This window comes from Tubulanus polymorphus, chromosome 6, assembly GCF_964204645.1.
Source record: "Tubulanus polymorphus chromosome 6, tnTubPoly1.2, whole genome shotgun sequence".
NCBI classification, from domain to species: Eukaryota; Metazoa; Nemertea; class Palaeonemertea; order Tubulaniformes; family Tubulanidae; genus Tubulanus; species Tubulanus polymorphus.
The window spans coordinates 10726470-10744569 of NC_134030.1; the positions used below are offsets into that span (position 1 = coordinate 10726470).

The 18100-nt window shown below is 37.5% G+C and overlaps 1 protein-coding gene across 1 annotated transcript; it reads left to right on the forward strand.

Annotated features, from left to right (window-relative positions):
- Window positions 1-5559: 5559 nt before the first annotated feature.
- Window positions 5560-17254, forward strand: LOC141906698 (aspartate--tRNA ligase, cytoplasmic-like). The gene is made up of 15 exons (XM_074795988.1): window positions 5560-5694; window positions 6702-6822; window positions 7116-7293; window positions 7911-8013; window positions 8961-9063; window positions 10662-10742; window positions 11080-11248; window positions 12811-12945; window positions 13493-13640; window positions 14141-14209; window positions 14308-14428; window positions 14924-15004; window positions 15405-15516; window positions 16945-17016; window positions 17102-17254. Exons 1-15 carry the CDS (start codon window positions 5660-5662, stop codon window positions 17191-17193), a joined length of 1620 nt encoding a protein of 539 aa, XP_074652089.1. The 5' UTR covers window positions 5560-5659; the 3' UTR covers window positions 17194-17254.
- Window positions 17255-18100: the final 846 nt, after the last annotated feature.

An 18100-nucleotide genomic window follows, 5' to 3' on the forward strand; every position in this document is an offset into this window, starting at 1 on the left:
AACGCAACTAATACGTCATTAACGAACACTGACACACCTCACCTCATTAGATCATCGAATAATTTTTCAGAGGCACGTCAATTTAAATTTCATGGAATTATGAATCGTACATTTCTCCAGTCGCCTTCAGAACGTTGGCAAACGACCGTCTGGTACACGTACAGTGTTATAGTCTATCTCTTGATGATTGTCGGCAGTGTCGGTAGCTTGCTTACGTTAATTTTACTCATTCGATTGCGCAATGAACTAGACGGTCCCAGTACTCAATACTTGATCTCATTAGCTTTATCCGATATCATATATTTGAACGCAATGTCGTTGAAACTGCTAGAGAAGGTCAGCTACTCTTCGGGTACAGGCTTTGGTATATACCTAATTTACACGTTTTCTAAATTTGTTTGTAAGTTTTTACTCGTAACGGTAAATGTTTCATTAAGATTATCCACTTGGACGTTGTGTATTTTTTCTCTAGAGAGGACATTTGCTATTTGTATGCCTTTCAAAGCTACGGCATATTTTACCTAATCTCCGCGTCGATGTTTGATCCTATGTCAATGGATCATTACCCTAATAGTAGAGGGAACTTTCTACAACTTATATGGCATTCACACCTACGTTCGTCGAAGACGGGCGCCAAAACTGCATATTATTTCCTGATTTCCGATCTTCGGAAAACGTCGTTTTTAGGATCGCTTTTTCCATATACTTACGGATAACCGTTTATATTGCTCCATACTGCATAAGCGTTTCGAATATGTTTATGATCGCTATAAAGCTAGCATCGAGGCCAATTAACACCCATTGAAAAATGCACTAGATATTTCTAAACAAGACAAAACCTGTATCAGAAATCTTGTGGCGATAACTTGTTTATATCTAACTCTATCGCTACCTAACAATATTGTCAATGCTGTTCTAAGTGTAAAACCTTCGTTCTTAATTTGCCCCGTAAACCGTACATGCTTCAACTCATTATGCTGACAACAGCGACTCTGGAAATATCAAACAACGCAGTAAATTTCATTGTATATTTCATCAGTTTTAGAAAATTTCGAAAAGAAATAAGAAGATGTATTCGAATTCCGACTGCGAAACTCCTAGTTTTCTTCATAATTTGTTTGACGCCATAAAAACCGTTATAGCAACGTTTTAATGCATTGATACATACATGTGAAGTATGCGTTATATAAGGGTTCTGAATGAGTCGATGTGCACTACGACATCAATATTGGCGTTTCGAAATAACAATTACAATTATGAAATTTGGCGTTTATTATGTAATTAAATATACTTACTTCACAACTTTTATTTTATTTCTGATAAATTTTAACAATTATTTTTGATAGGATGTGCACTACGTCATCAATATATCGGGGTCAAACTGGTTGCCAGGCAATTCGATTCAATTATCAATATATTCAAATTCAAAATACTTTTATTGATCTTGAACATTACATATTATCTTATTATTCATTGTCGACAATATCAAGCGATATATGTATTATTTTCCAAGGTGTCGATAAATCAAGTTAGTTTTCTAGATGGCTATTTCCACATACATACGGATTACGCTTTATTTTGCTCCATACCGCAAAAGCGTCTCGCGTATAATTATAATCGCAAATAAGTTAGCACCAAGACCAAAAAACAGGTAGTTTAGAAAACGTGAAGAATATCTCTAAACTATACAAAACCTGTATCAAAAATGTCGTGGCGATAACCTGTTTAAGTTTCCATCAGTTAATTCGTTCAGTAAACCTTACATGTTTCAATACACATTTCTGACAGCGCAGCGTCCCTTGAAATGTGAAACAATACATTTCATGTATATTCCATCAGCACCATTACGTATTGATTGTCACATATTGTATACATTGTTGCCAGTTATTTCTGAAATAAATGAAAATTCAATTTAGGTCCATTTCTTCATACATCTACATCATTAGCATTTTAGCCCAGAGCTAAATACCCAAAAGCGAATCCAGACTCAAATTAAGTTGAAATTCACGCCTAAAAATTCAGGGTTCTCAACTTGGTTATTTTGAGAAATAAATTTTGAAAAAATTCAAACATTTCAGGAACTTTGCGCAATTTTGTAACTTAGTAATTTTCTCTTTAATTACGAATGTACATGGTCTTACAGGGCAGAAAACTCAGTATCGCTGCTTCGCAAGTTTTCTAAATTTCCAAAGGTTTGCATATAAATGATCTGCTATACGGATTAATCTTATTTATTTTGTAAAACTAATCACTGTTTTTGACCAATGACGGTCTCGTACTATTTGCTCTGACAGTCTCCTCCGTCTATGTTGGTGAATCAATTTCATGTTAAAGAATTCTTACATATAGTAATTAACTTATGTTTACGATACCTATTCATCATTTGTTAGAGAGCAAATCGTTATCTGCACTCCACACATCCGTGAGAGCGAATTAGATTCTGGTGCGTTATAGAAGGCAAAACAGTCAAACATCCACGGAAAAATCATACTTGCTCTACAGAAAGGAAAAATGAAATTGGGTCCATCGAGAAGAGAGGCCTTGTGACGTTGTGTAAATTAAATGTACTTACCCTAACCCTAACCCTGGGAGCGTCTATGTCCACATGTGACTTAGTCGTAACAGTTAAATTGCTTACTGGTCACCACACAAATAGAATATGTTCTTTTAAGAAACTATAATTTCTATTTCTTCAAGTTCTACAGTGAGAGATAAGTTGACGAATGGTCGACATTTATTTCTCTGAATTTCGGCAGCGGATTTGCTTGCAGAAATATTCTCGAATTTCTCGCCCTAGTAAAAGATATACGTAAAAATTTACAACATAATTGCACATTTGAAATTGACTGAAGATTTCTAAAAGAATTTCTCGTTGCCCCAAGATCGATACGAATACCGCAATACAGGATGGAATTGTGAATATTACAAATGTAAGTGAAACTGTTACAAGCATTAATGTTGTACGTTTTGCTTTTGTAGTTTTCTGATCAGACGAAATCATTTTCAAACTTCTGAATAACTGAATAATTGTTACAGAATTCGATGTAATTATCAAGGATAAAGGTATAATGAATACATATGTGACATAGGCGATAAAAGGTAAGGATTCGTCAAATGATTCGAAATAGCATCCCACGATCGACTGGTAAGAATAGTGCGTAGTTATTGCAGGACGAACAACTGTTACCAAAACGTTAATTATGGAAATAATAGCGATGACGCATTGGGCGAATCTAGGCGTACATATCAAACGAGAAGTGAACGGGAAGATCACAACTGCCGCACGTTCTAGAGATATTGCTACAATTAACCACGAACAATAAGCTGCAACAAATCCAATTGTAAGTTCATAAAATTGACAACTGATCGTTGAATTCATCATGAATATGGGACCGTCTTTAATGTGCAAGAGAACAAACTGTAAAAAAGGCATCAGTGTGAAACTGACGCAAATCACCAAATCACTGAGAGACAAAACGATCAGATAGCTAGCGTATGATAAACTCCGGAATCTGCGACTAGTCATTATCAGGAAAGTAGCCGAATTTCCGAAGGCTCCTAACATGAACCAGACAGGTAGAATGACCAATGATACAGTACGGTAGACTCCAGACTTGTTCTCCACGGACATCAGGACGATATGACTGATATGAGATCGATGAACGAACTCCATCTGTGTAGAATTCATGGTTTTCAACTTTGTTTGGTTATGGACTGACTCATGCAGAAATTAAATTAGAAATCCATACGTATCTTTTCATGGATGCAGCTGCTATTCGTCATTCGATAGAGAATAAATCATCTCACAATATTCTTTGTCGACCACAAAGTTAAAATCAATAATTCTCAGATTTTTAAAATGTCTGCTTTGTAAAAAAAAATTGTGAAATTACATGGTGCTGAATTAGAGGGTGAGAATTGAATCAAGTTTGAACCACTGAAATGATATTACAAATAAAACTAGTGTATAGCTGCAAAGCTACATGCAGTTAGCTAGAAATGAATCAAGTTTGAAACTTTAACCACTGGAGAGTTCATGCATCGTATCGCAGAAGAGGAGAATTTCCTGCATTTTGTGAATGCTGAGTTTCATTAACGTTTTCTTTACCGTTTGTTGATTGTCGTTTTCGAACAAATTTTAAGAAATATTATCTCGAATTCTTTCTATGTTCTCATTTTGCTTTACGAATGCCAACTGATAGAGCAAATGGAAATTAAAGATTACGCTTGGAAATACCTGTCAATGGGTCGAGTAAGCGAGAAAACTAACTTGAAAGTGTGGTGCATCACCTTGAATAATACATAAACCACGTCAAATTCCCAAGGAATATTTCTACGATACTACATAACGGTAAACATGACTGAAAAACATGAACGGTAAAAAAACTATTCCATTCATTTTGAATTGATCACGATCAGCCCCATTATCTCGTACTTGTAAAATGCAAAATTTGTATCGCAGCAAAATACCCGTCCACGGAACAGGTTTAATCAAACACGCGCTATATCTATACCGATATATAGAGTATGCCAAAGTGAATCAAAGAAGATTGGCTAAAACATTGCCGACGGTGGATCCAGGATTTCAGATAGGGGTGCCGACAAAGCGAAGCGAGGTGTTGGGCGGCGCGGAAGGGTTCTCTAGAATTTTTTAACAAAATAAAAAAAAAGCTTTACCTCGGGCGTTTAAACGAAAAATTCATCGTGGTGCTAAAACGAAAAACTATTGACGTGGCATTAAATGAAAAAAATGGTTTCAACTTCGCATTAAAACGAAAAACTGGTTTTAACGAGGCATTAAAACGAGAAGTTGGTTTTGACCATGGCGTTTCAACGAAAAGTTGGAGATCGAGAGTCCGATTTTCTTTTTAATGTGGACAGAATCAGCCACCATTACTCCGACGACACTTCCCCGCGACGTTTTGCGCGTTCAGTGATTCCACGTGATAAACACGGCAATGAGCATGCGCACTGCGAACAAAATGGCTGAACTTTCTTACGACAAAACAATCGCATTGCGGCCATTGTGTTGGCGTTTGCTTCGGCGGGAAGCAATCAAACCCTCGATAATGTGTTCAATCCCGTGGTCGACTTTAATTCCCGGATCACAGTTCCGACTGACCGGACATTCGGTTTCATATGTTCGTAAGAACTCCATCCTCTCCTGCCAGGGTTTGATTGTCTCCCACCAAAGCTCACGCTAAATCCTGGCCGCAGATCCTTTATTGGTCTTACCGTCCTAGTGGAGTAGCGGTTGTTGTCACGGTTCCCCGACGCTAGAAACACAAGGCGTCACGGGCACCGCTCAAGATTTCCTGGTCGGAGGGACAGGTTGCCGCTCTGCCAAAATTATCTAATTGTTTATTAATGTTGTTTTATATCGTAAGTTTAAATCGTTATCGTGTATAAATGTCTGTATCAACTTTTTGTAATTTACCGGGCACCGAAGCCTCGTAAACATAAGGCGCAATAAACGTTTAATTGAATTGAATAGTGATGTGGAGAATGTTGATTGAAAATGAACAAGTGGAGCATGTTGGTTAGAAAAACCCGGAAGTAATTAAGTAAATTGAATTGTTAGCCGGGTTCGGTTCGCTGGGTTCGGGTTCACATTCTTGAGTTCAGGCGTTACTACGGTGTTGGCGTAAAAACAGATAAGATGCAGGACGAAAATCACGATGGAATGGTCATCGGGTAGGTCTGGGTTTGATTTTATACATGGACATGGTGTAAATCATTGCCGTTTTCCAATTCATTATGTGGACATTTCGGACATTTTTCCTGTGACCGTATCGATGCAGCGGGTCCACGCTCTTGCGCGGCTAATTTTGGGCTGTCGATCAAAGCTCGTATTTTTTTCTTCTATGGCAATTACATGATCCTGATAAGTGTGATCGTTTCGATAGAGATTTTTTAGAAACATCAATTGAACTTGAACATTGGAAATTGCTGCACATGCACGCTAGGTTTCCGCCGCATCAATACGGTAACTGGCTTTCAACTCAGCCTATTAACTCTGTCATTTGCTTTTGAATGTAAATAAACGCAATAATCTTGATTCGCTCTATTTCAGCAGGAATTGGTAAGATTATCCTGTTGTTAATTCATAGAATTTGCTAGGACTTAAACCCTATCGCCCTCTATGTCTTAGTTATAATGCATAGAATTCGTTCCAAAAGATTGTCAATTCATGCATTGCTTGCAAATGTTAAGGATTTTTGTCCCCATTTTTATATCATAAAAGTTCCTCTTCTTCCAATTAGTGGTCAATAGATGCTGATAGACAAACATGGCATATGATACAAGCAGCACTTTGACAGTTTTCAAAGTGCTGCTTTTGAAAACCCTTTCTCAAAACGGATAGAGAAAAACCCTTTTTCAGTTTTCATCTGATTTTATTCCCAAGGATATTGAACCAAGTATCATTATTGCATAGCTAAAAAGTTGGCAACTATTTGGCAATCCCAAATTGTCATTTGGGTATTTCGAATTTATCTTGGTTGTACTTGACCCACCAATTTATTTGAGTATCAATTTTGTTGCCAGATATTTATCTGCCCTATCCAATTTAACCAATTTTTGGTAAGAAATTAACACTAGCATTGTTTTATAGGTATTAGAAGCCTATCTATTGGATTCAAAATTCTAATAGTGGGTTTCAATAATTGAAGAATATACTGTATTCTCTCTATGTTGTTTAGACCCGATGGCAAACCAATATCTAAAGGAGCGCTTAAAAAGCTGCAGAAGAAAGCTGAAAAGGCGGCGAAAAAAGCATCCCATAAAGAACAGGAGAATAAACAAGCTGGTGGCGCAGCTGAGGTAAGAAATAAAATCTGATTAAAATGGCTTGAATCTTGGCATCTTCACTTTTCAGCGAGCGGTAAAAGTGGTAAATCGCTAGTATGTGGTCACAGGCCACCAGACAGCGATCGTCGGTAATTCAAACAAATGTCGCTGATGATTCAAAATCTTATCATTTGTGACAAAAAAATTGCCTTGTGTGCGGCGTGTTTAAGACAGTACCCAGAAGTAATCGAACATCTAAGGCATTTGAAGGTCAAAACAATAGATGCCCCTCTAATTTTGATGTAACGTGATGGATGTTCTTGTAGGTGAAAGATGAAGTTGTCGACGGCGTAGACTGTTCAGAAGGTCATTACGGCACGATGCCGATGATCCAGTCGCAGAATAAAGTCAATCGAGCTCTGGTCGCGATTAAAGACATCAACACTGATCTGAAGGATAAGAAGATCTGGCTTCGCGGTAGACTTCATACCAGCCGTAGTAAAGGTAGGCTAAATCGTAATTCAAAAAGACCATAGGTTTATTTTTTTCCTATAACAGGAAATATGGTCCAGGGCCCAGTTTCACGAAAAAGTGTAAGCCAAAAACGGTTGAGTTTGAATTGTTGTCCTCATTGAAAAAACATGAAGTAACCAATAGCAATTACAACAAAAATTTGAGTTAAACTTTTTTGTGAAACTGGCCCCATGATTTTACTTAAAAACGGAAATTTCGAATGATGTACTTTGATCTAAACAAAAAGTATGGCATGTAATTTTGACTGGCATTTAGCTATGTCTTTACTTCAATTTCTGATTTCAAAATCAAACTCCCTGTTCCATTCTGGGCAGGTGTAATGGGTTTGTAAGGGAAACATCGAATGTGTATAGATCAATGATAAATAAACAACGACAATCATCTTTATCTCTTAAGATAATAAAAAAAACATTGCAAATGAATTTTATCTTAAGTCATACTAACCCAGCAACAGTGGACCCTGTTTTTCAGGTTGCGCTAAACGTTTACCATGCAATAAGAAAAACTATTAAAACTGTCTAGGCATATCTATGATATGCTAGAGCGCAACCCAATATAATAGAACTTGGCTTGTTTTTCTATTTTAGGCAAATCGTGTTTCTTTGTGTTGCGTCTACAGCAGTACACCGTGCAAGGCTTTGTGTTTGTTAGTAAAACTGTCAGCAAACAAATGGTGAAATTTGTTGCTGGGTAAGAACGGATTACTAGTACAACCGTATTAAACCTTTCAGTGCTGACTAACAGTTAAACAGAGATAAAACAGATAAGCATTACTGATTTGAGAGGAGATGTCAGTGTCATAGTACTGATCTATGTCAGTAGATGGGATGTGGATGTGACGCTTCCTCAAGATTTGAAATTTTCTCCTCTGAAACTCCATGCAAACTCCTTATATCCAGGAATGACTGATCTGTAAGGACCCTGTTAAAGCTAGCTTTAGTCGGGCTGTAACTGCGGCAGATACTGACGCAACTGGAAAGGAATGATGTGCTGGATTTCCAGCAAATAGAGTATTACGATCTCTTGCCAGTTACTATCGCTGGCAACTGAACTGACCTGAGACAGTCATATGACCAATTAAAATGACCTAGCGACATCAAAGCTTACATCGAGGTCGTTTGCTTTTGCTTTTGGTTGCGTCATAAATAAGGCAGATATGAAGGCAACTGAATCGAACGTGTCATACCATAACATAAGTTGGCCTACCGGGTGGATGGGCCTTGAAAATCGAGAAAAGCATTGAATTTAAACAAGTCAGGCACGACCTTAGGACGTTCTCTAAGAGAGAATTTTGATTCTCTAGAGAGACTAAATTCTTGATTTAGTGAATGGATAATGTTTTTAATGTTTTAGATTAGTATATGGTATATAGTAGTTGTATAATCTAATAGTCTCCATATCCTGAATGTGACATAAAGTTGCCAGTCATTTTTTCCTACCCTATTCTGCTATCATTTTGAAGGTATATAGCATTCTGCATGCCTTATTTCACTCCCAGTCTCAGAACACCAGCGGATGGACTTCTCATTTGCTGACCCAATGTTATACCCATCAGACGGGTTAAGTAGGGTAAACTGTGATTCGAAAAGTTTTAATTTCACTGTTTATCGCATTTTCACGTTCTCGTTGATCGACAGGATAAATAAAGAATCAATCGTCGACGTGGAGGGATACGTAAAAACGGTCGATCAGAAAATTGAAAGCTGTTCTCAACAGGACGTAGAGATTCATTGTGAACAGGTGAAGATTCGTCGCCAGTGTGGTGGCTTCAAATGTCTTCTATCTTAAAATAGAAGCAAAATTCTCAATCATAAGAAGAACAACAGTTCACCATTGGTAAAACATTACATCTGTGTCATGACGATGATCCCACAATAAATGATGGAAAGATAGTCCGAAAATGTTCCTTGAGCGTATAGTTTCAATCAATGTTTCAATTGTATTCTAATACAGTCATACCTCGATTAAAGGCCACCCTTGGGGATTCCTGATTTTGGCGGTGAATAGAGTGTGGCAGTAAATCGGGGTTATAAGTCAAGTCACTCAAATACCTACTATATACCTACTATCCGCTCAGAACGATGTATATTGATGTGATGAATTTTGAAAATGTTCTAAAAACATCCTGTCAAAATTAAAAACTTTTTACATCGCGGTGCATCAGAACATCGTAGGCTAGTCTAGAAGTAGGAATCATACAACATTTCGGGTACATTTAGGGGATATTAATCGTTGATCGATTCCTAAATCAGACATCGCTACTGTACGTCGCCTTAATATATATATATATATATATATATATATATATATATATATATATATATATATATATATATATTAAGGCGGCGTACAGTAGCGATGTCTGATTTAGGAATCGATCAACGATATATATATATATATATATATATATATGTATATCGCCATATCATTGTCTCATTACGCACAGAAAAATGGTCAAATTTTCGTTGCAATGGATCTTTATTCTTCCCGTTTTTCTTTTACACTCGGCGCTGTCAGTGCCATCTAATGAAATAGTTTTAATTACCGTACCTTACTGGAGGGCTAAACTTGCAACACAGTGAGGTGGGATGAACGAGGTCATCGGAATAGTTTTAGGCGTATTGTAATATTATTAAAGATCAAGTTACTCAACTTTTATGATGGCGGTAAATCGGAAAATATTGATTTGTATAGGATTGTACTAGGAGATTACGTCGGCGGTGGCGGTATGCGAGGGGCGGTAAATCGGGGTTTTCCTGTACATTTTAGATACAAATGTTCAGTTTCCGATGAAATGTAGTCAGTAGGCGAGGTTGGCGGTGAATCGGGGGGCGTGAAATCGAGCTATGACTAATCATGTTCAAGAATACTGAAAAGGAGTATTCCTGAAAGTGACTATGAGAATATAATTGAAACATTGAGAAACATCGAATGAACAACTAGCTCAAGGGAACATTCTCAGACTTTATATTTTTATTATTGCGGAATTCTCTATTGATTAAGAACAACAGATATGTAATGGTGATAACAGTTGGGGCAGGATACTCCTGACCATCAGACTATCTATTTGAATGTTAGAAGAACCATTTACTGATATTTAGTTCTTCTTACAGCGTTCGGCTTATGCTTCTACTGCCTGCTAAAGACTGCTATTACCGGCAGTTTGATACAATCTCATCATAACCTAAAAATCTACCATTTTCTGGCAAACTTATGCAATGAATTGCGATGCCCAAAGTTCAGATGAGAACTCATTTCATCTGGGAGAACACTGTGTGTATTAATGATTGCATTCTCAAAGTGCGATTTTCTAGAAACAGATATTCCGTATAATTTAGGTTTGGGTTGTGAGCTCTGCTGAGGCAATGTTGCCACTACAAATAGAAGATGCGATGCGTCCAGAAATCGGCGATTCTACCGTATGTTCTTCGAATACTAGTGCTCATGATATTTCTCGTAAGCTTGTGACATCGGTACTACTATGTGAATTTCATCAGCGAAGGAATCAATTTTGCTTAGTTTTTGTAAAGATTGCAAATTTTCTAGTTGAGAATGGATTCGTAGGAATCAAGCATGTTTGGTCTAATTGCAAAATCCTCCTAAAATGTAGGCCTACCAACCTTGATCGCCTGAATTGGAAATGCCGGTGAATAATACGGGCAATGAAATTCACGGGTAAAATTCGCCGAGTGTGTCACAAACTTAAGTCATGATTTTATCATCTTACTCATTTCGCTCACTTGTCATATTACGTAGGATTTAGCGCGGGTGAACCAGGATACGCGGCTGGACAACCGAGTGATCGATCTGCGAACGGCGACGAATCAAGCGATATTCCGCCTGGAATCGGGAGTGTGTAAACTATTCCGCGACGTTTTAACGAATATGGGCTTCGTGGAAATACATACGCCGAAAATGATTTCAGGTACCGGCATGGTTTTTAGCCCACTTGGGACTTTAGTCCCAGCGGGCTATTGCGTTCACTTTTCGTCCGTCCGTCCGTAGATGGAATCCAGTTATTTTGGGAAGTTTTGAAGACGCTTCAAGGTAACGTCTTGATATTTGGGTTACACATGTATCTACCCTAGACACATCTTCAGCCCAAAAACTGGCCCTATCAAAATCAAGATGGCCGACTGGCAGCCATTGTTGTTCGCCAAAATCAGCTATATGTTCGGATATATGTTAATCCCCCCAGGGCCCATCAACATAACAAAAATTGGGTCGGTCGGACTCAAGATAGCCGTCCTATGACCTTTTTATTTCCCAAAAATGTTAATTTTGGCCCGAATTCTGAGTCCTGTAGCTTCCTACTGGTTTGCCATTTCTCAATTTGTGATGGGTATTCTTTGGAAAGGGATGTTTTATACCTGAGACAGGTATTTTTCATCAGCCAATTATGACGCAATTGGCGGCCATCTTGGTGTCACCAGTACTCATTCGTAAGTGGGAAAAAGTTTTTCCACATTATATTGATACCTAAGCGTATTTTGATACCACAATCAATTAGAAAGTTGTAGCTCATAACGTGTTCTATGATTGTGGTGAGTTTCAAGGTAATTGGATTTCGTATATGGCCACCAGGGGGTGTTGAATAATACAATATCTTAGCATTTCTTTATTATATTCGCATGCATATTTTGTATCCACAATCAATTGCAAAGTTGTAGCTCATGACATCATCTATGATTGTTGCGAGTTTTAAGGACATAAGTTTTTCTATATGGTCACCAGGGGGCTTTGAATAGTAGAATAACTTAGTATTTCCTTATTATATTGGTACCTAGGCATATTTTGTTACCATGATCGATTGCAAAGTTGTAGTTCATGACATGTTCTATGATTGTGGTGAGTTTCGAGGTCATTGGGTTTTGAATATGGTCACCAGGGGGCGTTGAATAGTAGAATGACTTAGTATTTCCATATTAAATTGGTAACGAGGCATATTTTGTTATCACAATCAATTACAAAATCGTAGCTGCTGACATGTTCTATGATTGTGGTGAGTTTCAAGGTCATTGGTTTTTGTAAATGGTCACCAGGGGGCGTTGAATGTTGAAATTGTTAGATTGTTGAGCATTTGAAACCACTTCCCAAGTGGGCATGGTGTCGCTGGACCCCTAGTTTATGAAATGCTTTGTTCTCGGGATAAAATGTTAATTTCAAGGATCATGCACATTGATGATCGCAAAGTTGAAAGTCTTCACACAAATCGTCAAAATATTTGCCTTCCACCTCATAGAATCTTATATCATATGAAAGCCTTGACTATTTTACTACAAAATAACACAAACTTGTAATCCATGAAAAAACAGGAAACAAGCTTTACGGTATCGTGATAAACTTAGATTTTCCAATTAATTTTCTGACGAGTTATAGACACTACATTCAAATTCATGAATTCATAAGAATCCTGTTTTTCGATTCAGATCAAATATGTTCATTGTTGTCAACTCTCTAGCTCAGATGTATTTCTTTCAATTTCAGCTGCGTCAGAAGGTGGCGCGAACGTGTTTGAGGTGACGTATTTCAAGGGAAAATGTTACCTTGCTCAGTCACCTCAGTTGTATAAACAGATGGCAATTGCTGCTGATTTCGACCGCGTATTCACCGTAGGTTCAGGTATGTACATCTTTCTGGTGTGTTTACTGCGCCCACCTTCATGACCGATGTTCATACCCTAGATTCAGGAACCGGCTTGATGTGGAAAAAATGTCTGAAATTGTGAAAAATGGACGCTTGCTTCGAAATCTATGAATAAGTTTGAAAAAAATCATGAAAATGTCTCGAAACGTTCAAAATTGTCAAAATATTTTGATCCCCTTTATACGCCATATACATTTGACCTCAGAATTTTCACTGAAAGCTGTTTTAAAGTTTTAAGAAATTTTATTCTTATCCATCCACATTGTAATCAGTAATCGCTTACATATGTTATTGTTCGTTGACATGAAAGAAATGTGAAAATCTGAAAAATTATGAAAATACGTATGTGAAAGAATTCAAGAAAAGTTTCCGTCAAAATATTTTCATTCCCATTTCATGCCAAATCTCGGAAATTATGCAAGCTGCGTTGAAATGCCATAAATTTTATTTAATTCTGTCCAAGTTGTGATCGGTGACCACTAAATGCTATCGTACTTAGACATGATTATCGTTGTACCTGCAGTGTTTCGCGCAGAGGATTCGAATACGCATCGGCATCTGACCGAATTTATAGGTTTAGATATGGAGATGGCGATCGAATACCATTATCACGAAGTGCTCGACGTTCTCAGCGATATGTTTATCGGAATATTCGAAGGTATCGAAAAAAGGTACGTGCTCGAATTGCAAAAATACCGTTAGATTTTTTAATACAATCGAGTTTGTTTGTAGATTCTGATTTTAATGATTAATGCAATTTAGGCTTAGAAATGATATGTTGTTTCTCACGATGATTGGCAGGGTCATTTTGTAACCCGCAATAGAATTAGTTATCGGTTCATTTCTGGTAGCAATGAACTGATCACATTTTGGCCGGGTCTGTTTTTATGGTTAACTTGATCGTGATTTTAAAGAAAGTACTATACAGGGTAGATAGGCAAGTGGCCAGATCAAGTTTCAAGCTCGACAGAAAGGAGAAACAAGGTGTCAATATTTTTAGCCTTAGGGTCCAAGGCCTGACAACTATGAACCTTGTATAATACCAACATTTACCTTGGAAAAAATGTGCTGAATCTTAACTCCACAAACATTCGTTTTTGGGTACAAATCCATGTTTTATTTTGTTCCACTCTTTTCCGTAAACGTAGAATTTTTCGAATTTATTTTCCAGTTTCCAGTATGAGCTCGAGCAAGTAAACAAACAATATCCGTTTGAGCCTTTCAAATTTTTGAAACCAACGTAAGGAAATATTGCACATCCTGTGAGACCCATTGTCATATTGTCAGATTCAAGATAAAAAGGATGCTTTTATTTATTCATTTTTTTTTTTCGAGCAGTTTGCGTCTGGATTTCCCAGAAGCAGTTAAAATGTTACGAGACAACGGAGTTGAGATGGGAGACGAGGATGATTTATCAACACCTGCTGAAAAACTCCTCGGAAAACTAGTCAAAACGAAGGTACTGCCATTGAAACTACTCTTTCGTCCTGTTACACAGTAAAGGGTGAGGGAAAATTGGGGCTTTTTTCATTCATCCGATCTACGGTAGACAAGATAATTCAGGACCAATGAAATGAATCAAGGTATTGATGGCATACTTGATTGAAATTTCATTTTCGTGTTACCTTGATATCAGTTTTCAGTCTTCCAATCCATAATTCAGAGAAATCACGCTTCAACAGGGACCAACAAGATTGATCTGAGTTGAGCAAAAGTCTGAGTTAGGGATTGGAAAATATGTTTAGAAGTCAGAAAATGATTTTGTTTTTATCCCAGTTAGTCATTAGTCTTCAGTTGGCCAGTTTTACTGTAAAAGTAACTGGATACATTTCTCGGGTTAGCAGTGGGTTGGAATTCTGATGCTCAAAACTGTGCAACTGTCATTGTTCCTGTGTGAACAATCCCTGCTGTAAATATGAGTTTTGCTAAGTATTGGCCATTATCTTTATTTCAGTATGATACAGACTTTTTCATTCTCGACAAGTTCCCACTGGCGGTGCGTCCATTCTATACAATGGTTGACCCTAATAACAAGGTAAGAAGTAATGGTGGATGCACGGAACTTCTCATGTACAGTTCACTTGCTAATACTGCACAAGTTGGTGAACACAGTGAATCCTAGTTTATTCGTCTTAATTCCGCTCTAAATTGGAATTCCTGATTACAAAAATCATGTAAATGTACGGATTAGAACATGGTGATGCTATATGCTACTATATCGAATTGTATCTGACTTTGGCCCAAAAATTAAGTTCATTATCAATTTGAGAATGATGTTCCTTAGTTCGTTTTCCAAAAGCCATTAGTATCAAGAGCGCGGAGGGTGATTGAGGGTGACCAACTATGAAAATGATGAAACAAGATTAGATCAATTACCAGGTAGCCGGTAGGTTGTTTTCCTGTTTACGTTCTCGTTTTTGTGGTCAAATTTCTAGATGTATTCGAATTCTTACGATATCTTCATGAGAGGCGAAGAAATCATGTCCGGTGCTCAACGAATTCATGATCCTGACTTTCTAACCGAACGAGCTAGTTTTCACGGAATAGGTAGGTTTCCCGCTTGAAAAGTCTAAAATAACAATTCGACCTGATAAGAAACACAATAGCAGCTATATGTCAACGTGTACTGTCTCTCCATCTCCTTAACATGTTCGTCACTAATCTCATACTTATACTTCTGCCATTATTGTTGCTGATCCTTCTGGTTCCCTGTTTGAAATTTTCAATTTGTAATAACACTGTCCCTAACTGGCTGCTTGTATTGTGTACATTCAATTCTGGAGGATTTAGCTGGCTAGGTATGTAATCGCTGCATTGCCACTACGAGTAAACTCAGAATACGTGTAACTACGAGTAAACTCAGAATACGTGTAGTAGCAAGTGGGAAGAATCATTATTGGACCATCGGATTGGACTGCACCAGCTATTTGGGAAATTTTTGGGGTAGCAGATATGATCTGTGTGATCATCTGGGTTCAGTTAGGTTAACACGTTAGACGAACTTCGTTCTCTTCGCTAGTCGACTAGTGGTCAGAACTAAAATCCGAACGCACTATAGTTCGGTAGTAATATATTTCAGTGTGTCGGCCATGTTGGAAATAGGTCTGAACTACAGCGACCATGCTCGAACCCATTCGGTTTCATTTAGTTTGACTATAGTCAACTAACACCGACGACCAAAGTTGGCCTACCAGGCTGCTACCAGGATAATATGGTGCCATCTAACAGTGAATATGAAGGACCAGCTACAAATTTTTGGTTACTGCATGTTTTCATTGAAAACATGTTAGCCATTTTGAATCAAAAAGGATAACAATTTGTGCAACTATCTATTTGTTCCATTTGTGCAATGGTAGTACATGTACTCAAGAGGTTGATATGTGACTAGATATCATGGATGGTATCAGGACAATTGCCCCCCAGGACAGTTGCCCCCCCGCCAATTGCCCCCCAAATTAATTTTTTCTAATATTCAAGTAACACAGATATTTACTTCTAATTAATTATACAAAGCGAACTTATTTTAGCTAATTAGTGCAGCTGATTACTCATTACGGATTTAAAGTTTTTGATTGGCTAAAGTAACACTTAGCCAACGTTTACTAATGCACTAATAAGTGGACTTATTAAGTTTCCTTTAATTTGGTAAGTGAATTATTAGAATTCAAGTTCTGATATAAAGTTTTTGATCTGCACACAACATCAGTAATTCTATATCTTATAAATCTATATTCAATAATATACAAATGAATTTCTAAGTAAAGTATTTAGGTGGTGTTAAACCCAATCAAAAAGAATTTTATTCAGGGGCAATTGTCCGGGGCGGGGGGGGCAGTTGCCCACGGGGCAATTGTCTTAGAATCGATATGGATATATGTAAACAAAGAAAAAATTAACTAATCCAGGGTCTATCTTCATTGCCGTCCTCATTCGATCTAGTAGTTGAATGAAATGATGTTATGTTCGCTATTTTAGAACTCGACAAGATAAAGGCTTACATTGATTCGTTCAAATATGGCTGTCCCCCTCACGCTGGAGGTGGAATTGGTAAGTAACCCACGCTCAAGGCGGTCAAATTATCGCGTAAATTTCATGTTGGACATAAAACTGAACTGATTATGTGTTATTGCAGGTATGGAAAGGGTGTTGATGTTGTATCTTGGACTGCACAATATACGAAAGACATCTCTATTCCCTCGAGATCCAAAACGCGTAACTCCGTAATAGAATATACTATGAACCTATTTTAGTAGAATTGTCATTTTGCTGGAAATAAAGTATTTGTTTCTCATGAAAAATAACACCGTTAAAGCAAGGTTCGTAGCCTCCAGGCTAGTCAGAATTTCGGTCCATGTCAGGCTATTTGGAAGGAAGATTCTAGGCCATTTTTGTGAAAGGATTACAAAATTTGACCATTTCAAACAAACGCTACACAGAAGAATGAGCAAAAATTGTCAATGCTGGATGCTGGAATGGACAGGTGGATAGCAGGCACAGAAATCAAATGAAAAAATACATTTCTTGTATGCAGTATGTGTTGTAACACCTACCCAAGTTTTTAGGGTGGGTCGTTTGGTATGGAAATTTTTTTCCCAAATTTAGATTTTATGTACATTGTTAGTTCGGTTTCGTCACTCACCGTAGTCCCTGGTTAAATGAATTGTGAAAACCAATGATTACCCTTCTGTGCCCACAGTCCTTTTTTCGAAAGCAATAATCACTGTTCCATCAAGCTAACACGGTAATGAACTCTCCTTCCTCGAAACTGTAGCAGAGAAGAGCAGTGGACTGAAAAGACTTGACCTGGCATCTCTAATAGCTGATAAAGATTGTTTCAAAGGTTATGCTTTGTTTTACAATTAATGTGTGTGATCTCACATTCCTGTATCCTTAATTTTCTAAAGATTTTATGCTCATACTGGGTCTAAGTGCACTAGCAGCAGAAATCCTTGATATGAATAACCTAAATCCGTTCATCCGTTCGAGTCACTGTGCGAGTCGTGTGGATTTCAACATAGCATAATGAATTCTCTCACAATTCTTCACAACGTATCGCATCGCGATGCATCGTTGATTGTGAAAACACGCACTGCTCTAAACAAAACACAAACAACATTAATATTTTCAACAA